A 21,724-nucleotide genomic window follows, 5' to 3' on the forward strand; every position below is an offset into this window, starting at 1 on the left:
AACAATTGGACCTAAACCAAAAAAGCACTCGTGCTTTAAAAATCACTGACGGTTTTAAGAGCCAATATTTCATGAATTTTAGGGAAGGCAAGCAAATACTGCATGCTGTCAAAAATGTGAATTCAAACATTCTTTGTATACCCCTTACTTGAAGATCTAATGTTTTGAGGTTAAACCCTGAAGTCCTCGAAGTCCATGTCTTTGATTCAATCTGCGCTGGTCAACACAATCAAATTTAATATTGATACAACTTTTAGAAATTACTTAAATGTTGACATTTTGGCTTTAATATGTAATTTAGGAGTTACATTAATAACTTTGGCTTTCACATAGAATGCAAAGGCCATAAAAGATGGAGATATCCATTTCCTGGGATAGTCTCACGTTAAAAAAGTCTCTCAAACAACAACTGAATTATTTGCATTTTTAATTTCTAGAAGAACACCATTTCCAAAGCTGCATTCAATTATGAACTTTTTAATTTTTAATATTCTTCAAACTTCCCACTTTTTCTTCAGCCTGCCAAAGCAGATGAGTTGGCAGAATACCATTTTGCTTAAATCATGTTCCTATGCAACATTCAATAAATCAACATTTAGCCATGGGAAAATGTTCCACAGGAGAAGTCCAAATTGATAGAGCAATAAGAATGCAAACTTCATTTTCCCCTGCCTTGCCACTTTTCCATTTTGGAAAGATTTTTCACCCATCTAGTCCAAGGAAAAATGGCTAAACAAGTTGCAAAGAAGGAAACCTAAAATCCTGATTTCTAAATCTTAGAATTTCACTGTGCATTGGTCACAAGGTATCAGGACGTACTAGTTTGAGTGGATTTAATTTGTGATTTTTTAAAAAAGTGAGTGCATAAATGCAAGTTAAGTGACTTAATAAATGCAAGTTAATTAAAAAAAACCCTCTCAAATATCTAACTCAGCCATCTTCAACCAGTTGTGTTAAAAATAGCATGAATGTAATGTAGTAGAGAAGGTGAGTACATATCACAACACGGTTTCCACTTACTTCTATTTCGGTGTTACCTAGATGAGAACTTAAAGAGCAGATTAAAAGTAAACTGGTAGTAAGGAAGAAAGAACGAAAATGTAGAAAAGAGTAAAGGAGACAGGTATTTGGAGAAACCATGACACTTTGGTAAATGGTATTTATAGTTTATGCTCCTGAAGGAAAAAAAAAAAATCACCTACAGCTTTAATTCATAAACATCTTATCAGAGATTAGTGCTGAGGAGATATTATGCTGATGTGGTTAAAGGAGAGGCATGAGTTGCTTTCAAGTGAAAGTTAAAAGCAGTCAGTCACTGTTCCTGTTTTTCTAAAATGAGCCAAAGGTGGGATTAATTCCTTTATGACACAAATTCTGTAGCCTCAGAAATACTAATCATTTTTGCTAGCCTGTGGTAAACCTTACTAATTAAGCAAAAAAAAAAAAAAAAGATTTTTTTAAAGAAATCAAGAATTTAGGAGATCCTTTCTCACAAAAAAAGTTAAGGGAAAAAAAAGATTTCTTTCAGCTTCAACAGTTTCAGCTTCTTGAAATTACTTTTCTTCCCAACCTGACCTGACCGGTTATTCACAGGCGCTCTCATGTGAGCTCCGTGCACTTGGGTGACAGACCTGGCTAAGGCAAACTGTGGACCCCAAACGGACAGTGACACACTGGGAAAGGCGCGCTCTCAGATCTGAAAGACACCACAACGCCTCAGGTGTCTTTCTGTGCCAGTCTGAACTGGAGACAAAAGATCTTTTTATCATATGCCATCCGAATCAATGAGAAATGCTGGAGCGTTAGATCAAAAAACTTCAATCCATGTAACATGTTGTAATAAATCAAATCCTAATGCACAAAAATATTGTGCCAGAAGCTTCAGAGTGCTTTTACTAATATATTGGTTTTGAGGAAATTGTGCATAACTTATCCTTTCGTTTTCCTGTTAAATTTGAAAATGAAGTTCTATTAAGGTAAAAAAAGTTTTGCTTTGTTTTCATCCTGGTATTTCTTGAAAGAAATTCTTAACCTTTTTAAAATATTCTTTGATTGTAACTGCCATTTAAATTATATATTTACCATATTTAATATTACCACTAGAGATTTAAAATTTTTGTCCACATGAAACTATTTATTTTATTGATAAACAGTCCTATGCTATGATCTTATAATCTCCCATAAGATCAAAATATTCTTTCATACTTTCCTGGGAAAAAAGTATTGATAGCAATGAAAAGTCATTTTTATGTAAGTGTTGTAGAGCTACTGAGGCTTTTTTACAATGATGATATTCAAAAGGAATAGACAAAAATGTGAAAGAAATATGATTTTAATAAATGAAAAGGCATTTATACTTTAAGGTGCTAGGCAGATTAATCTCATACACAGTCAGAAACTTTGATTTTAGGACCAGTGCATATTCAGGCGCAGCTAGAAGACTAGTTGTATGGAGGAGAAGTATTGCTTCACAAGGATCATGTTGTCAAAATAAAAGGCTGCCACTGAAAAAAAAGGTAATGTGTGGCTTCCTCTCTGTGGGTGGTGATGCTGTTTGGACAGTAGTCCTCAAATAACTTTTACTTATTATTGCTAAGGAAACCTCTGGAAAAGCACTGACTTGTGCATATGGCCCATAAGAAAGAGAGCTTTATTCTTCTCTCCTTCTGTATTTATGTAGTAATTGTGTTTACTGTCTGCAGAAAATGGATTACAGTTTGGTACAATGCTACCCTATATGCATGTACATCATTTTGAGAGGGTACCACTGTGGATTTGGAATGGGCACTGTAGAAGTGACATGTAGGTAACAGTGCTAATAAATGTACACGTAAGATATAAAGGCCACAAAATGAAAATGAAGGGTAAGCTAAAACCAGTATTGGCATCCTGCAACTGAACTGAGAATAGGCTGGCAATAAAGAAGCAGGAGGATTTAATCTGCAGTAGCAGGCAGCGTAAACCTTGCTGTAGCTCGTGTGTGTGCAGCAGTGAATAAATGGAAGCTCTCCAGATCAGGCAAACGAATAATCCATAATGGCAGCAAAAATCCGTGAGAGGAGCGAGACTCACGCAGCGGCAGTGTCTGGAGCAGCCACGTGGGAAATGGTGATCTTTGTGCACGGCAGCAGCGGCCGCGCGCCTTTGCTACCAGCCATGGTAATGGAGAGCAAGACAGTCTCCCACGTACAGCCTCTTAGATATCTTGATAGTCATGAAAAAAGGCTTGATTCAACTGAAACTGTGATGTTTCCTGAAACCTGAAACTACTGATGAATGGATGAGGGTTCAGTATTGCTTGTGCAGCACCAACACGGTGCGGCCAGATGTTAACCTTATTTAATAGATAAGCAGCCGGAGAGTCACCCATTCGCAGTTTCTAACTGTCACGCTTGGGAAGTCCCAACTCTGAGGCACTGCCGCAGCTTCTGAAACAAACAGGGAGCTCGAGGGACAGAATCTGAATGCCCCAGACCCCCAACCGTGTGCCTGTTCACGGGGGCCAGCGTCATAGCTACAACAGCTATAGTGGTCCTTCCCAAGAAACTGGCTAAGCACTAATAAATGATGAAGGGTTAACCTAACACTGGTACCGGACACGACTTGTCTTTGGTGTTCTTTCAATTTTTATTGAAGGTTTTAAGCTGGTTAGAGCATTGCAGGTGATTTGTGAGTCCATAAAGCATCTGGGGAGCTGCCGTGCCACTGGTCATAGGGCAAAGCCTCCCGACTGGGCCTGACCGGTCCACGTGGGATGCAATACCACAATGTCTCATACTGCATTTTATTATCACTCATGCTTTCACAGCAAACCCTCAATGCTTTGCAAGATTTTTCCCTTCTTTTGCTCAGTCAGTCCACAGGGACACAGAATATTATCTAGTAACACATATACAAAACAGAGGATGATTTTCTCATCAAATTTGAATCTTTCTCTATGTGTGTGTCTGCGTGTGTGCTTATGAACACTGTAAAAAGCAGTAAGCTGTCTGATGCAAGAAATCCCCTTTGGTGGTGAAACAGCTATGTCAAATAGTGACAATTTCAAATGTTCAACGAAATCATTCATTTTTTGATTGTTTATCAAAGTAGCTACATACAGACCATATTAAATTTTTTAAATAAAATAGTTTCTTGCCAAGTGAATTTCTCCCGATGAATCAGTGTATTTGCATGCTAAGCACTACTTGGCAACAAAGTCTCCTGAAAGCAATATATGACTCATTCTAACTACTCTAAGCAATGCATGACTCATTTTGAACTATGGAGTCAGAAGGTCATTTGTCCTCACGTCTCTGTAAAAGTATTCGGACTCTGTATATATCCAGAGGAAAAGGAAACCCTCATCAAAAGAGTCCATTTGGAGTTCTCAAATCAAATCTCATCTCAAATGAGAAACACTTCTCATTTGGAGAAAGCCTAAATCTTCCTTTAGATGGACACTCGCCTCACTAAAATCAAAGTCCGCTTCCCAGATTTGGACCAAACGCATTTTTTTTTCTGAAATGAAGCAGAAGTTTTATCTTTAAAGTTATCCTGTTATCTGTTATCATCATCTACTCACGACTTACCAGTTTTGAAGTTCCACCTGCTAGCATATGATGTACATCTTCAAGAACAAAAATTAAATGGACAATGTCCACCTATTAGAATGTAATTTTTCATTTTAGAGGGACACTGAACCCAGCATTAGAGGTGTAACTCTTCCTAGACTCTTGAAATAGCATTCTGCCCACTAGGTAGGATGGCGTTTGACACCTTTGACCTAAAAGCCCTTACAATATTGTGCCTGTGTGAAAAGACAGGAGATTTACAACATTAGAGTAAAATTATTGATCAAATGGCTGATGACCAAATTAATAGAAGATACAAAGATCACAAAATTTACTTTGTATATATATAGTACGTATATATATATAGTAGTATATATAGTATAACTAGTATATATACACACAAACACACACACATGTATATATAAACTTTTGAAACCAGACATAGATGAATACTTGTTTTGATACCACATTATTGCTTGGATGTGGGCAGTTAATACCTAGATAATAACTGCTACATGTTTTTAGTTTTCAAAGTTCTCCTTTTCTTTTTATGGCTTTCTCTGTTCTTTCATCTGTTTGCCTATCCTTCCATCCACTCATCCATTTTCTGCACATTGCCATTTTCAAATCATTTAAATAATACTAATGATACTAAATTGAGCTTTTGCTCTAAGTGTTGTTTCTCCTGCTTGTATCTGGATGACAAAGGCATATTTAAAGTTAAGCAATACTGTTACTAATGGAAGTGCATTATATATGGCATTCATGGTAATGTGTTTATTGCTGCATCAAGTGCTTTTAAGGCAGTAATTATAACTGCTCTTTAAGTCTGGGTTGGCTAGCCTTTCTAGAAAGGTATTAAATCATTTCACAGTGTGCTATTTTCCAATATAGGAAACAATTTTTATTGTTCCTTTTTAAGTAATATGCATTGTTTTAAACACAGGTTAATGTAGGTCTCTTGAGAGACTGATGTAAAGCAGCCATGTTTTTAGCTCCTAGACATTCCCAAAATGCTATGAAAAGAATTAAATGAAATTAAATGAAGCTAAATTAAATATCAAGTACCATGTATGTCCTTGGAATATATTCCAGTATGATACATCCTATAACTTCAGAATTAGTTTGGAGAAGCTATTCAAGAAATCATTATAAATCCAGAAAATTAGCAGATGTGTAAACAAAAGAACGTGTCACAAGACAGTGATGCTGGGCATATGTGATCAGCCCTAGATATTGCCCACTTTCTGAATTAGACCAAATAAGTTTAAAACCAAATTTATATTTTAAAAAGTATTGCAGTATTTTTCTAGAACTTCAGGACTGTTTACCTTTTCCAGAATTAAACTCTGTCTAATTCTTAGGGGTGGTTAAAAAGCTGAAAAAACAAAGGATGATGTTTCTCTGTTTTATTTTGTTTTGTTTCCTTGCTTTGTGGGAGATTAAACTTTCCCCTTGAATAAAACCACACTTGGATTTTTGATGATTCTGTGGTCCTGGAACAAACAATATCGAATTGGGTTGTTTGGACTCTTGTAATCCAGCAGTAAGAATAATAGTATGTGCCCTTGTGCCCTCTAGGATAACAGAACTCAAAGTGAATTTTCGAATGTTTAGGAAAATCTTTCTGAGCTGCATGATGGAGCTACTCCTTTAATGTATGGTATACATGGAAGGAACATAGTTTTCTAAACCAGTGAAATGAAAGAGCTAAAAAATTAGAGCCCCACAATTTGTTTTCTGGCATGACTGTATGAAACATTGTCAAGATCCACCAAATCTTCAGTGGGAAACCTGGAAGATGAGAGAAACCCAAGTCTATTATAATTCAAGAAAGTTGCTCTGACTGACAGTCAGCCCTCCAGGCTGCTAAGGAGAAAAATAAACGTTTTGCTGATGACAAAGGAATGGTATTTTTTAACTACATCAGTACTGAAATTCCGAATCAAAGAGTAGGCTTTAATGAAACAAAAAAAAAGTTGAAGTATAGAACATTTTGTATGGTGTATCTAGTCAAGGCACTTGAACAGTATTCAACACTCAAATTATTGCAGAATGAACTGGGTGATTCAAGAGACCTGAACAAGGAAAATATCGAATGATCTGTCAGCTCTGCTGAAGTAGAATGGAGTGGACAGTCCCATTTAAAAAGAAGACTGTCTGATTATTAAATTTTTCTTATAATGCACTCTCAGCTGCTTTTTAAATTCACTTTTAAAGTCTTTAGGAACTCCTGAATATCTATTCATTGTGTTCTTCCCTGCCATTTTCAAGTGCTTTAAAAGGTGACATAAGGGTAACACTTAACTATAATTATTAATGCTTCGTGGTCTCCTCTAACTTCCTATGCTCTTACATCTTCTGTTTTTAGTTGCTCCCTGTACTGACCATTGATGTGGTTACTTTACTGGCTGGAGTTCATCATGACAAAAAGATGACAGGCATGACTGCTGTATCTCATGTGATCAGGAAGGAAGTGATTGCTGTTTTCAACTCCTGTTGAAGTAAAAGTGCAGATAAATTAATGATAAAGAAAGATTTCTTTCTATTTCCCGCTTGTAGAACCAGTTGCAATTTTTGCTGAAACACTGGGGATTTGGGGGACTGGTACTGCGTACATGGGGAACTAAGCAGATGGATACAAAGATGTTAGACTGCTGTAACTAGCTCCCTAATCTTCTCTAATGTTGCATGCAAGTACAGAGGAGTACAGAAGAGGCAAGTATGCAGAAAAACCCTTTAGGAGCCTGAGTTAGAAGTACGAGCACCCATTACAATCCTCCTGGACTGTTGTCTCTGGTCTTGACAAATTTCTACATGAAATTGGGCATAGTCTGTGGTATTATATGCCAAATTCTGCTGCAGGATGCAAAAATGTGTTTTTGTCCATTGATAAATAGAGCTTCCTGATCCACATACCAGGCTTCAGATCTTTACTGCGAATTACAAACGACACAAGAGGTAAGGGATACCAGCAGTACTGAAGTACAAATGAACATTACTCTCAAACAGTTTATTAAACTCCTTGCTTTAAAAAGGTGTTTAGACTTTGCACAGAGAGTTATACACAGCAACAAAGTTTCAGGTATTCTGTTCCCACCCGCAGCCTTGCACCAAGTATTGTTCTGCCCTGGCCGGTAATGTGGCCCAGACAGTCCTAATTATTCCACCTGAAAGCAGTTCTTCTTTGCAGAAAGATGAGAAAAAGCATATGCCGGAGAGATTCGATTATCAAGCGAAGCCCCCTGCTGAGCCAGGACTCTTTAATTTGGAATTATCAGAAAAGCTGAGACTCCAGCATGAATTCTTGCCTTTAAAATACTAAAATGAGCAAGAAATCACACGCTTTAAATGTTCAAGGCATTTTAATGATAGTGAAGGTCAAAGACAAAGTGCAAACTTGTAGAAGTGAGGAGCTGTCAGGACTAACGCAATTTCTTTTCCACTGAAATAAGTGGCCTGAAGCCTAGCGCAGAACGACCAAGAATGCAGACGAGCTGTTAAGTATGCCGGGGCAAGGAGCGACAGTGGTCAGCAGTGACACCAAGGAAGCTCCCAAGCATTGCTCCAGCAACTTACAGTGCCTCAGATGGCATGAGGATGATCCTGCCCTTATGTCAGCAATTATGGGGAATACAAAAAAGAAAAGCATAGCTCTCAGAGAAAGGGGTTTTGTGACATGAGGGTGCTGGAAACAGCAATTTCTCATTATCAGCTCCAGCTGGGTAAGTGGAGGATGAGAGGAGAGTGGGTGGCTCCTGAAGGAGTCCACCTGGAGGAAGCCTAGAAAGATGAAGCTGTTCTGCACCCAACTCCTGGTGTTAGAGGAGGGCAGGTTGTGAAAGGCTGGGGCTTCTGCAGCATGTTGTTTTTTTTAAAGAATAGTAGCCTTATTATGTATTGCAATTTTGTTTTGTTTTGTTTTTGTGAAGTTTTTTGTGTTTTGAGTTAATAGCAAAGGCAGGAAAAGAAAATGTAGTTGTGAAAGCTGCTGAGGAAGTCCTGGTCGCTGCATTGGATTCCTCCTGGGTGAGTAAATACTGTACTAGTCTATGTGCTCATACTATAATAACAACAGCAAAAAAAAATACTTCAGTAAGCTCTTACTTCCTTTTTGGGTGATGCTGATTGACAGCAGCTCTGTTTGAGCACAGTTAGAAAAATCTTTTAAAAGACAAAAGCTTTGTATTCTTTCTGTATGGTAACCTGAGACAAGGCACAACTGGATATTCCTAGCTGTTTTCTCTGGATCATTGACGCCAGTGATCTTGGACTTCTTGTGTGGCTGGGAACCAATATAATTTGCAAGTACATGATTTCAGTAATTCTGCAAACTAAGTGATGAGTTCTTGAGCTTTTTGCCTTCTAAAAATCAAGCAGTGAGATAATACATTGGGAGGAGGGAAAGGGAGAAATTAATTTGCAGAAGCTTGCTAGGCTCAAGATAGATATCCATAAAGCTAGGGAAAATAGCTTTCTATGGCTCAGCTGAGTTCCTGTTTAATTACTTAGCCAGATACGACCTTGCACAACTTCTATAATACAAGAGACTAGGAGATCTTTTGTGGTAAACACAGCCCATAATAACTCTGTTCTTTAATCTCCATTTCTCTAGCTGATCACACCCTTTATAAAACTATATATATATATATATATATATATAGTGTGTGTGTGTGTATATATATATGTGTGTATATATATATATATATATATATCCATCCTTGAAGCACCTAATTGAGAAAAGGCTTTGTGAGGGGATTAAAAACATTAGAGTTGCAGGAAGTAATTACACAGGAACACACAGTTACTTGTCTTTTTATTGTTACGCAGAAATGCTGTTATCAGAAAATTCATTTTTAGTGATGTGTTCTTTTTGCTGGTAGTTATAATGGTCATGGTCACTGAAAGAAAATGCCCTAACGGTTTTGCAGAGTGATATTATTTAGTCAAATTTTTAGCATAGTTTTGGAAATGGTTAGCTGTTCATCTGCAGTTTTCTTGTGTGCATCTGGGAATATGCCACACTTGGTGTTACATGACACACTGTTACTGGTGAGCTTTCCCAAGCAAATCAGGTGTGCTTGATATCTTAAAAGACCCTCACAGAGACTCCGATATACCTATGCAAAGTGGATCTACGCTGTGTGTAATAACAAATATTATGAATTTGAAGGAATAGGAAAAATGCAATGTGGCACAATGCAATAAAATTGTTTTGTTACAAGTGGTGCTTTATATGGTTCTCTTTCTTGGAAAGCATTATATAAACAAATATTCCCTTTTATGTTGGGGATGCTGATGTTTTAAACATACAATACAGGGAGTAAGATGAAATGAGTTTTAAGATGCATCGTGTTGTAAATGTGGGTTGTGATTTTTAGTGTTAAATATACATACAATATGCAGTTCAGAAAAGAAAGTAAATGATCCAAAAACTGCAACATTCTTGGGGGGGGGGGGATAGGGAGAAACACCACCTTAGAGTCTGTACTGATCTCTCTAGCCACTGGTGCCATTCACATTTCTGCCCTTATAATACACATATATAAGGGGTAAGCACAACCTGTCCTTAAACCTCAGGGTGCCTTCGTGAGTCAGAAATAGGCTCTCACCTGCCATGAGAACACAACCCCCTCTGAGAGGGTTTGCAATGCATGGTGATACTTTGACTTCACTTAGGAAAACTTCAGCCTCTTAAATATTGTCTCCTTCTGATGTTTTGCCATTCAACCAAGGTGGCTGCTCTGCCTTTGGGGCAAAGCTAGGCCCACTGGTTTTTAATTGCCTCCTTCCCCAAGTGACTTGAGAGATTGTTCTCTAACTCACTGTAATTATCCTTTACTGTAAACTAACCGAAGTACACTCTGATTTTGGTGTTATATTCATTAGCAAGCATCCTGGTTTGAATATTAATGTATTCTGGGAATGTCCAGACTATTAGTAAGGACTGATTTGCATAGCAAGTACTTCTGAAATACCCTGGAAAAAATTCATACCTGGCAATCAATTTGAAATGAAAACTACTTTTTTTGAAGTGAAAACTAGTCTTTTAAGTACCAAATACCAATGGATAAAAATTCTACAGAATGGCTTTACATGCAGACATCATCTACAAGGCAGACTCACCCCCCCCCCCCCCCCCGAATGTGTAGAATGGAAGTCACCTGATGGGGAATTTTGGGTCCAATCCTATGTCTGTGGAAGATTTTCCTTGTGTTCAGTGTTTGTTGCACAGTTTCTCACTTGAGGTCCAGAGCCAAGTCTTACCTTTAGGGGCACTATTTATAGCGTGATATACAAAGTGGGCTACTCCTTTAGGACCTGAGAAATGTGGGAAGAATGATGGCTTCCCTTCAAACCTTTTCTCTTAGAGGATTATGTTTGAATAGATTCACTGCAGATTCCTTAAAGTCTGAAGCTGTGCAGATGCTTTCTGTTGTTGTTGTCAAGGTGTTCAGTGGTGTGTTCTGCTCAGTTCTTTGAGATAGGTAAATGTGTGCCGCACACAAAAGAAAGTAACCATGCGGACAGTCTTATTCTAGTAGCCCTTTAACCAATGTAGAATAATAGACTTTGCTCCTTAATGGAGGAAACTACATCAGAAAAAGACACTCCCAAAAATGTGCATACAAAAAGCTATTGCTGAAAAATTTCTTCCACAATAGCCTTTTCAGTTACTTTGCTCATGTAGACAAACCCTTTGTATAATTCAGCAGAGAGAGCACTGATCATTGGGCCTGTGCAGGCTCAGATCTCAAGACACCAGGAGTACCTAATGCAGGCACTAAGAGCGCCTTAATGCTAGAATACAGCTTGATGAGCATTCATATGTCTGGTTTGGCTAACAGAATTACCTGAACTCTTTTGATCTGCAAAATTGTTTTAATAATATATGAGACTACTGGTTTGGGGTATTTCAATACCTTTCTTACTGATCCTTACCAGGAGATGGACAAATACAGAAGTCATAGAAATGAAAGTAAGAATTAAGAAATAGTAAGACTTAAGAAGTAGAAAACTAGATTTAAAAACAAAGGGCTTGCTTATTGCTCTTGAAAACATTGAGGTATTTACAAGAAAAAAATCCCGAATAAAGGCTAGAGAATGCAATGTTGCATGCTAAGGAGCTTTCAATTAATCTCTGAATATGATAATTCTTACACCAGTGGAAAATTGCAAGGAAATAACTGTCATGCTGTTGAGTTCTGTCTATTTATCATTTTAAGTCTCCACATCTAAGGGCACCTCTGAGAATTACTTTGAACAAACATGATAGAGTCCCTAGATATTAGAGTTAATGAAAATAAGTCTAAAAGAGCCCCCAGACATCTGCCTGTGAATGTTCTACAGCATCACCCACTATGTCATTTGCTAAAGTATAAGGCTGTGCTTTCATCACATCACTGGTAACCTTAAATATTTATCTGATAGCCTGCTAATGAAAATTATCCAACTAATTCTCATAAGTCAAACTGACTATATTTTTTGCACTCTTTTCTTGCTTTTTAAATCCCCCACAAATATACTATATTAGAAAATAATCTTTTACTGTTCTGTTTACTTTTCAGAAATAGTCAAGGAAAGAATACAGATAATGCCTATAAATGGCACATACATATATCTCCACACATACATGCCTATACATGCATAGGAACGACAGGTTAATGCAGTGTAAACCATATGTTGTCATCTAAGAATGTGGGGTTCTTGGCAAGTCTGCTCCAGAATCTGATTCTTTTATTTAGGTTAAAGATAGATATCTGTTATATGAGGTGTCAAAAGGCTCCTTTGTTATCCAGGTGTCCAGGGTGACACCCTTGAGTAGAATTTACATGATCAAAAGGCAGCCAGTACATTCATTACATGCCTTATTGTATGAGGCCATCCCTGTGTATCCACGTATATACCCATGTTTAAATGCATCTGTGTATGCACAACAACCTTTCAAAGGAACTTCAGATTACCATTTCTGTATCTGCTGGCTACATCTGTGCACTTGCAGCATTTACTAGGAAATGGGACCCAACAGATCTTTCGCGCTTTGTCTCTTTCTCCAAAATCCCCATTTGCACATACTTGTATTTGTGATGGCATCCCCAGTTCTTGCCTTACCTTCACGTCGTTGACATTCATCCTTGTTCCCTCTTTCCCAACGAAGATGTCATCTATGTCGACAAGGATGTACCTATCCAAGGACAGTGTGAGCTTCTTTCCAGACAGGAAAGAGATGGCATCAATAAAGATCAGCTTGTGCAACCAGAAGGTCAAGTTGTTTCCAAAAAGGACTCTCTGAATCCCATCATGAAGGCCCAAGTCCTGGATGACTGTTGCATACAGAGCAGCTTTTGGCAATACCACTGGCAAGGGTCTGGAGGTCTGCAGTTCGGCTAAAAGTATAGGTTGGTAGGTGGAGTGGTTAAAGTGGAAAACTGTCCAGTCTTCACCAGGCAGGGGGCCTTTCTCAACCCTTGGCGCTTTGGTAATGCGCAGTAGTGGAGACTGAGGGTTTACAAAACAGTCTTTGAGGGCTAGATTATTGTAAAGATGTAATGGAAATCCTTTTAGTTTAGTACTTGGTGAGCTGTTCTCGTTGGCTTTATGAAAACCAATTATGCTAACACTGTATTCCACACAGTATTTTTCCAGCAGCTCTCTATTCCATGAGTCCATGGATACATATTTTAAAATATTCTCATATATAACAATCGTGTATTTTCCTCTTCCACTGTCTGTGAGAGGGGGAATATCCCCCTTGGAAGGTGCGATGACCATGTGATATGGAAACCGGCTGGACTCAAGGATGGCTATGATGTCTTGCCCCAGCTGGGAATACTGGCTTTCCACAAACAAGAGGATGGTGGGGTCAGTTTTAGACGGATCAATTGGCTTAGCAGTTTTCAGCTCCATGGACCTGTATGGTAAAAGTTTAAGATCTTCACATTCGGGTTCTCCAGTGGTTTCCACAAGGGCCATTTGCTGCTTGTAGCCTGAGTACAGGTAGTAGGCGGAGATGCCAATGCTTGCCAGGCAGAACGTAGCCAAGAGGATTACCAGCGTTCTGAAACTGCGGCGAAGTCTCACCGTAAGATTCATTTTTTGCAGGACTCTCAACTTCTGGTGGACTTGTCTCTTTTTGGTTTCTCTTTTCCTAAAGTGCCATAGTAACTAGGAGATGCAGAGGTGCTGATTCCCCTACAGAGTTGTTCATGTGACCATTGCAGTGCATTTATGAAACTGTTGGAGGTTATAAAGTTGTTGGAGGTGGAAGCCAAAGGATCTGGAAAGCTAAACTGAAAGAGACTTTCTCAGAATGCAGCAGTTGCCAAGAGTCAATGAAGAGGACTCTTAACATTATCTGCAATAATAGGTAAAAGAAGAGTAAATTAAAAAAAAAAATCCGTAAAGCAATTAAAACACATGTTAATTAACACAGTAACTAATGTTAGGAATCCGAGCTAAAAGAGAGAGTTTTCGAATAGTCTAGGGAGCACTCATTGTCGCTTCCCTGCTGGATGTATTAAGGCATAAAATAGATTAAAAAGTTCTCCCATGTCCTTTCAGTACAAAAATAGTCTAAATACAGCTTTTTGAGGACAATAATATTTTTTTCTATTGCTGTTCCTTGGCCCATTGCTATTGCAAATGGGGAATGACTAAAAATCGGAGGACAAAATTAAGACAAAAGGCTGATTAAATATTGGAGAAGCTTTATGTCAAACTCATACTTTTGTGGCCAAGTATTTTGAAAGGATTAATATATTCTGTTTTCAACTGTGAAACCAATCAAGGTAAAGTGAAAGACATAGGAGTCACATTTACCTGAAGTGATCAGTGTGTGATCAGTGATCAGTTCCATTTAAGTACTTTCATGAATGATTAAAATGTATGAGAATATGAAATGAATGAGTAGGGTATCAAAACTGCAGGGTGCAATACTGCATACCCCTCACTGGGATAAACTGGGGAATGCACAGACCTGAAAAAAGCAGGAATTGCTGAACAGCAAAGGAATTACTCGGTGTGCCACATACATGGACCACAGCTTCTCTTGCTAAAGTACTGGGGCTTCAGCCTGTTCAGTCTATCCTGAACGGCTGATATTGGAGCTGCTCAAACCTTAGACTAGCCAGCTCTGAGGCATCTGTGCAATTCCTAGTAGTTCTACCTAACTCTGTGAAGAACTATTGTTACTAAGAAAGAACCATATGACTTGGAGGCAATTAAAACTAAACAAATAGCCCATGGTGCTCTATGGATTTAAATGGGAATTAACATCTTTCTGAATTATTTATATTGTTTACCTACTGAAATGATGTGAGACCATAAACAAGTACTCTTTCAAAGCAGGCATCAGATGACAGTTCTTCCTCCATTAACCCAGATTACAATTCTGCCAGTTGATTTTTAGCTCTACATCTAAAATGGGGGGCGGGAAATCCCTTGTAAGAAAGATATTTAGGAAATCTGTCTAGCTGTATATCTTATGATTCTGGTCTGCTGTTGTAAGGAGCCTCTTGATTGTGTCAGTTCAGTATTAAAAAAATGCAAGTGAGAAGTTTCAGTTTTGTTTTGAACACTTCATACATGCTGCTCTCCTACTATCAGATAGTAGAGAAGTACACTGCTTTTTGGGAGCTTATCAAGCAATGACTGACACACTGAAGTAATTCTGAATTAATAGGTCTACTTGTTCATGAGGTTTGCTCCTTACCTCACAATTTAGAGGGAGTCATTACTGAGGCTGTTTGTGACTTTGCTAGGATACAGTTTTTATCTGCATTACCTTTTTTGGTCAGCAGCTTGCTATGAGATTCATACCCTTGTTTTGTGGGCTATGCTATTGGTGACCCTGCTGTGTGGCAATTAGCAAAAAAGGGAGCAAAGTGGGTAGTTTATGCATGGACAGAAATATAGCAACAAAAGATATTACTAAATGTGGCAAACCATTATGTATGATAGAAGAAATATAAAAGAAATACAGCCAGCATTATAAAACAAAAATCATCCTAATAATTGCAAGGGTATTCCACTTTAGTGCTTCCTTGTTCTGTGGTTCTGTCTGCCTGTCAGGAGCTCGCTGCTTATTAAAACTGCAATTAAGATTTTGCAAAAAGATAAAACTGGTTCCAGTGAACCACTTTTTGTAAGGTCATACTTTAGTTTTGGTACGTCACTGCCACTGGCATGTCTCTCGACTCTGAGGGGTTATTGAACAGTGAGCATGTCTCATGATGGGGAATGATGGCCTTTCTGCGTGTACCATCTGCCCACAAAACAACCACTTGCAAAAAGTCTCACTTGTGTCAGCCTAAGAGATGCAGAAATTTTGAAATAATAATTAATCCCCTCTCTTGGACTTTGCAGCTTCTACTCTCTTTTGGCACTAGAGGGCAATATCTTCTTGTTTTTGCCAGGCAGCACCCCTTACAGCCCTGGCAATTCAATGAGCAAAGAGCCCCGTGGGCGGCGGAGACCACAAGGGTCTTGGGGCCATGCCAGCGGGCGAAATGCCTTATTTAAGACTCCTATGCCAAAACGAAATGATGGCTGCTCTAAAAAGTCTGCTACTATGACGCACTGAATACTTACCAAATTTCTCAGTCCACTTCTGCAGCAGAAGGGAATCGCATGCAAGCAGCTCTAAAACTGCACGTTTTCTCCTCACTGTGTTGTCCTGCTGGATCTTTCAGGCAGTGGCATCACGAGCTGTCAAAATAATACACTCGATGAGCCGGGTCTTCACTGTTACTATCACATGTATTACTAAAATACGAGAAGTCCCTGTCTTTCTGCCAGACAATGCAAAAAAGTGGTCCTTTTCCCAAATAACTTATCTAAATAACATAGGTAAAATCTCTTCTAGTTAAAATGTGATCGGATTTAATGTAAACTAATACATCTTTTGTATATAGATGTTGTTAAAATGGGTGTGTATGTTTTAATATTTGTCTGTCCAGATAATGGTAAACTGATAAATTTGCACATGAAAACTTGGAACTGGAGCAAATCCCCTTTTTAGTTTGAGTATTGTTTGAACTGCTTTGTTGGGCTGATATTGTTCAGTAAGAAACAGTGCAAGGTAATTAAAGTTTATGGAAGTAAATCAGCTATATTAGCCATTAGTGGGATGTTTTCCAAGGCATAATTGGAAGTTAGCTGCCATTTGTGCCTTTAAAACTCTCCCTCTTAAAGTTCATCAGCTTTATATTCACTCAGCAATTCAAATTTCTTAGGAGTATTTCTGTGCTACATTACTTTGTGAAACTTGAAAATAGGCTATATTTAATAATTAGCATTAGTAATGTAGTTTTATTTTAGAAACTGATGTGTAAGGTCCTGTGATCCTATAGTTGCTGGTCAGAATTCATTGACTCTTCATGGTTAGGCCCAAAGCTGGGGACGTTTGGTCAATGAATCAAGGTTATATATATATTTATCCTGAACTGGTTCTTTAGTAGATTTGCAAGCTTGTGTTTAGCTGACTTCCTAGACATGATGTGTTTTCTTTGAAAGAGCAGAATTTGACTGTACAACACTGTTGTAATGCCATGCCCTTCTGCTAGAGCTGTAATTCTTAATTCAGACAAACAGGAAAAAAACCTAAGTATTCAACACTTCTTCCTCCTTGCTAAGTAACATTTCATGCTTCCTCATACAAATGCATTTGGACTAAAACATACTGATTTTGAAGATGATTGTGAGATTAAACTCCATAGCTTAACTGTAGCAAGATAGTGAAGAAAACCAGCCTTTTACTGACAACACTGTTAACATAGCATCAGGAAGTAAAGCTGACTCTCTCATGGTGCAGTTCCTGAATATGGACCTTCTCACAGTGCTTAGTGCTTTAACAAGCCTCTTAACCAAACCAGTAGAGACAGAGGTGCTGCAGAAGGCAGTTATATATTGCAAAGGCTGGTATTAATTACTAATGAGGGAGCTCTGAAACAATGAAGCGATTGCCTATGAACGCAAAGAAAACTATTAAAGAGCACTGCTGCTCCACATCATCAGGAGAAATACATGCTACTTCATATGTAAACACCCTGTCTCAGGTAGGAGGACAGCAGCAAGTATCTGGTGCTTTGGCTGCCAGCCTGAGCAAGGCAATCCTCTCTCTTCTCTGGAGATATAAGCCGCTCTCCTTTCTTTATCTTGTTTTGTAGGTAGGCTAAGGATGTCTGATCTAGTTTAGCTTATGAAAAGCATAAATCTTTGCTAAGCAAACAGTTGTTTTTATCCATCCTACTGATTAAGCAAATGTATTTTACTCCACATTTATAATGGTGAGTGGAGGAGCAGTGCACTTGTTGATTCCCTGTAATACGATAACCTCTGATTGCCTGTTTGTAGCAGAGTGCAACGCTGTGTAGAGTGCTTTACGGGTAATTCATCTGGAAACAGGCCAGAAGTTCCCTTCATCATATTCCAGTATAAATCAGAAGTTGAGCATCTCCATTTTCTATATACAAAATTTCACTTTAGGCTAAAAAATTAAAGGCTTTCCTCCTTTCCTTCCTTTTTAAGCTTGTATAACTCCTGCCATTTATTAGCAATCCAATGAACCATGATACCTATGCACTATTCCTTGCATATGACTACTTACTCAACACAGAAACCAGCAAACCGATTTGAGTGAAAAATGACTCCTGTTGACTGTCAGCAGAAGTTCAGGGTTTCTATTCACTGTGGAGAGATGGACACTCTTTTGTAAGGGGGGGGGGGGGGAAGCTGCTAGAGACTTCTAGCTGAGCTCTTGAAATTTGGGTGCTTCTTGAAAGCAATGTTTTTAAGATTAAGCAATGTTGCAAGATGTTTTGTGTTTGTAAACACAGCTTTGCTCGCAAAAGGTGTTGATGTCTGCTGCTCGTAGCTTATCGTACATCATACAAAATGCTTTTACCCACACAGACAGCTTTTACACTGGGAAAGCTGTAGCGGTTGTTCTGACTTTGTTCTAATTCTCCATGATAATTGGAGTGGTGAGGCTGCCCAAGCACTTCTATTTCTTTTGTTTGTTTTCAATTCATACTTAATCTCTAAGTGAAAACACTTATTTTTCAGTATATATTTTCACCAGTTTTGAGGAGTCTATAGTACATATGATACCGTGTGATTCCAGAAAGCTAAATGATGCTAGAGGTTAAAGTTGATTATCATAGAATATAAAGCAAAGTTTAAAATGCCTGAACTTGTGCATTGAATAAAACCTGGCCAAATCACATGCATGAAAGGATACTGGGAAACAAGCTATTTGACCCTTTTGACTTTTAAGTTTCTTTGGCTTTAAGTTTTTCCAGATGATTTTAGAACTTGGACCTTTGAAGAAAAAATACTTTCTGGTGGAAGGGCAGCTGGAGGCATTTTTGAAGATAGATTTTACACACATAAACATTCTCACACATACACACTTTCACATGTATATGTGATGGTTGGGAAATACGGGGTCTCTACCCCATATTTAGGAAGTCTTTTAAACTCCTGTAGCTCTTGACAAAGCTGATAATTTTCCATGTATCGGTCTGTAGCAGTCAGATGTTTTGTCTTACTCCAGGACCATCATATTTGTCCATTTTTTTAAATTCATGTTTAGTATTGTCAAGTGTTACTTAAAGCATATTAATGGAGTGGTTTTCTTTATTTTCAAGGCTTTACTTGTCTTTTAAGTAAGGAATATTATGATTAGAGAAAATTTAATAAATGTGATCTCTATTATTCTCTCCTTTATTCTCAAAAATGTGCAGATAGCCATCACTGACTTGTCACAAGTCTCAGTATCTTGAACGCATACTATAGCTGCACTAACAGCACGTAAGCAGACATATTTCATTCTCATGAATTCATACATGCTCTGAAGTTGCTGACTTGCCAAGTGTTTTTTCTTATTATAGTTACTTGTCTAAAAGTATCAATCTCTGCCAGTGAGACCTACACAAAGATATTCTTTCTGAGTCAGTGGGACACTTCTAACAAATATGAACTAGTAGGACTATAAGTAAGGAATTGTACTTTCTGTCAGTCTTCCCACATGGAACTGTTGCCTCCTTCAATTCTCCAGCCTGTTTATAACATTTCGCATCTTTTGCAACTTCTTCCAGGTATTTATTTCAAAATCTAATTACACCTCACTTCTGGTGAATGTTGCTTGACATTCAGCCTCAATTCTTCTTTATTCTGACCCCCCCCCCCCCCCACACACACACACCCCTCCTCTGTGATGTTTTAGTGATGTTTCCTCTGTCACTGGTTATCATGTTCTTTAACTGTCCATTGTTTTAGAACACATGTAGTTGCAATATTTCCTCAGAAATAATGCTTACTGTTGATTTTCTTTGAATGTCAGCTGTGGAAGCACCAAGAAATCAGACTAATTTATGTATGTATCCTGTTAAGACTATATTTGAACCTGTAACTCTTCCCTGTTTCATGACAGAATGGCTCCGATAAATGTTGCAAAGGGCAGCTCTTAATGATCACGTTTTCCTCAGTCCCGTAGAAGGCAGAAACATCACATGGTAATATTTTGATGTCATCAGGCAAAGCACCTTAGCTTTGTAGTCAGAATTAAATAAATGATATATACAATCTCTAATGCCTTTTGCAACAAATGTGTCCATCTTGCTTGAGAAATGGTAATCATATACGTCACTCTTCACCAGTAGTTCACCAAAACATCAATAAAGATCAGTATCATTATCCCTGGGTACAGGCCTGACTTGCTTGAGGTCATTCAGCAGACCAGTGGCTGAGCTGGAAGCAGTAACTGCTTGCTTTCACACAATGCCTTTTACCTGGATAGTTGCCTTTGCAACCCTCATGACATAATTTAAAAAATAAAATAAAATAAAATCATGCTACCATGGAGAAAATGAAGACTTTGAGATCTGAACAGCAGAAGTTCACCTCTTAAGCAATGATGACAGAGCCAAAATGTCATAGCAGAAAGTTGTGGGAGAGATTCCCACTCTTCTCCACTTTGAGCTACTCTGATTAAGTCCTTGGAGCGAATTCTTTCTTTTTTTTTGGGGGGGGGGGCGGTTAATAGAGACTACAGGTGTAATTAACAGACTATCATTGCCCTCGTCCTTTTGAATGAAGCTGGTGAATAAAAGCAGGCTTCATGTGCTTCCCCAAAGCAGCCTGCAAAACTTCCCTCTGGATCTGATGCAACAAATCTCGTGATTCAGCTTGGTTAATGGTTCTTCATCACTGTTCAATTCAGAGTTTAATGCTTCGATGGAAGCCAATTTGAGTTCGTTTAACTTTTCAAATAAAACTTCTGATATGCTGTATCAGATGTTTTATTACAGTCCAGCTTTATCTATTCTGTTGCTCTTGTCTATTTCTGTAAGATTGTCAATTAGCAATCCAGTTTCAATAGAATGATTTGGTTTTAATTCAGTTGAGACTTACATTTGTGCAATATAATGGCTGCCTAACTACAGCTCCTTAAAGTCAGTCAATGCAATAGTCAACCCTGTACATTTTGTCTGATCATGTATTAAAGCTAAAATAACAATATAAGTATTACTTATAGTTCTCTTAGCATCTAAAAAACTGCAGATCTTCTATATATGTATTTTGAAAACTTGCTGAGGATTAGAGATTTGCTGGGTAGTTACTAAAACATTACTTTTTGGAGGCTTCTTACACAATAATAGATTTAAAAGCTCCCTTCTCCGTGAAGGAGGCCTTTTGCCTACAAGGCATAGTCAAAGGCTCTGGACTAGCTTATTAGAGGCTGAACTACTTGGTCTTTGTTTTCATTATATTTAGTATTTAATGGTTTCCGACATTTTCTGTTTTTCTACTGCTTAACAGAACCTAGAAATGTTTGCCACCATAGAAGGTTATTAAAATATCTCCGCCCATTTATCAATGACAATATATTTCACTGAATAACATATTTTGTGGTGTCTGTATCCTGTCACAGGGACTAGTTGTGAAGAAAGTTTGATGTGGTCACATCTGTGCTAGAAATTAAAAAGAGGCCACTAACTTATTTCAGAGAGACTACTGCTGTCACATAGTAATGATCGATTAGTACTGCAGAGGAAGTCTATTTAAACCAAGATAACAAAGACTTTGTACATAAATCCTTAGAGTAACACATTTACCACATCAAACTTAAACAGAGGTTTTTCTGAGTTTACTCAAGCCAGATTCCAGAC

The 21,724-nt window shown here is 38.1% G+C and overlaps 1 protein-coding gene across 3 annotated transcripts in view; it reads right to left on the reverse strand.

Annotated features, from left to right (window-relative positions):
* The window catches only part of LOC112986158 (bifunctional heparan sulfate N-deacetylase/N-sulfotransferase 4), a 116,763-nt gene that overhangs the window by 81,968 nt on the left and 13,071 nt on the right, over positions 1 to 21,724 (reverse strand). For all 3 annotated transcript variants that reach the window (XR_010388933.1, XR_010388932.1, XM_026105311.2), the window contains exons 2-3: positions 16,143 to 16,259; positions 12,666 to 13,908 (exon numbers count right to left, since the gene is read on the reverse strand). Coding sequence is in view for 1 of the 3 variants with exons in the window: in XM_026105311.2 (XP_025961096.2) it covers positions 12,666 to 13,646 (981 nt within the window). In the remaining 2 variants the exon portion in view is untranslated. The remainder of the gene's footprint in view (positions 1 to 12,665; positions 13,909 to 16,142; positions 16,260 to 21,724) is intronic.

Source organism: Dromaius novaehollandiae, chromosome 4 (assembly GCF_036370855.1).
Source record: "Dromaius novaehollandiae isolate bDroNov1 chromosome 4, bDroNov1.hap1, whole genome shotgun sequence".
NCBI classification, from domain to species: domain Eukaryota; kingdom Metazoa; phylum Chordata; class Aves; order Casuariiformes; family Dromaiidae; genus Dromaius; species Dromaius novaehollandiae.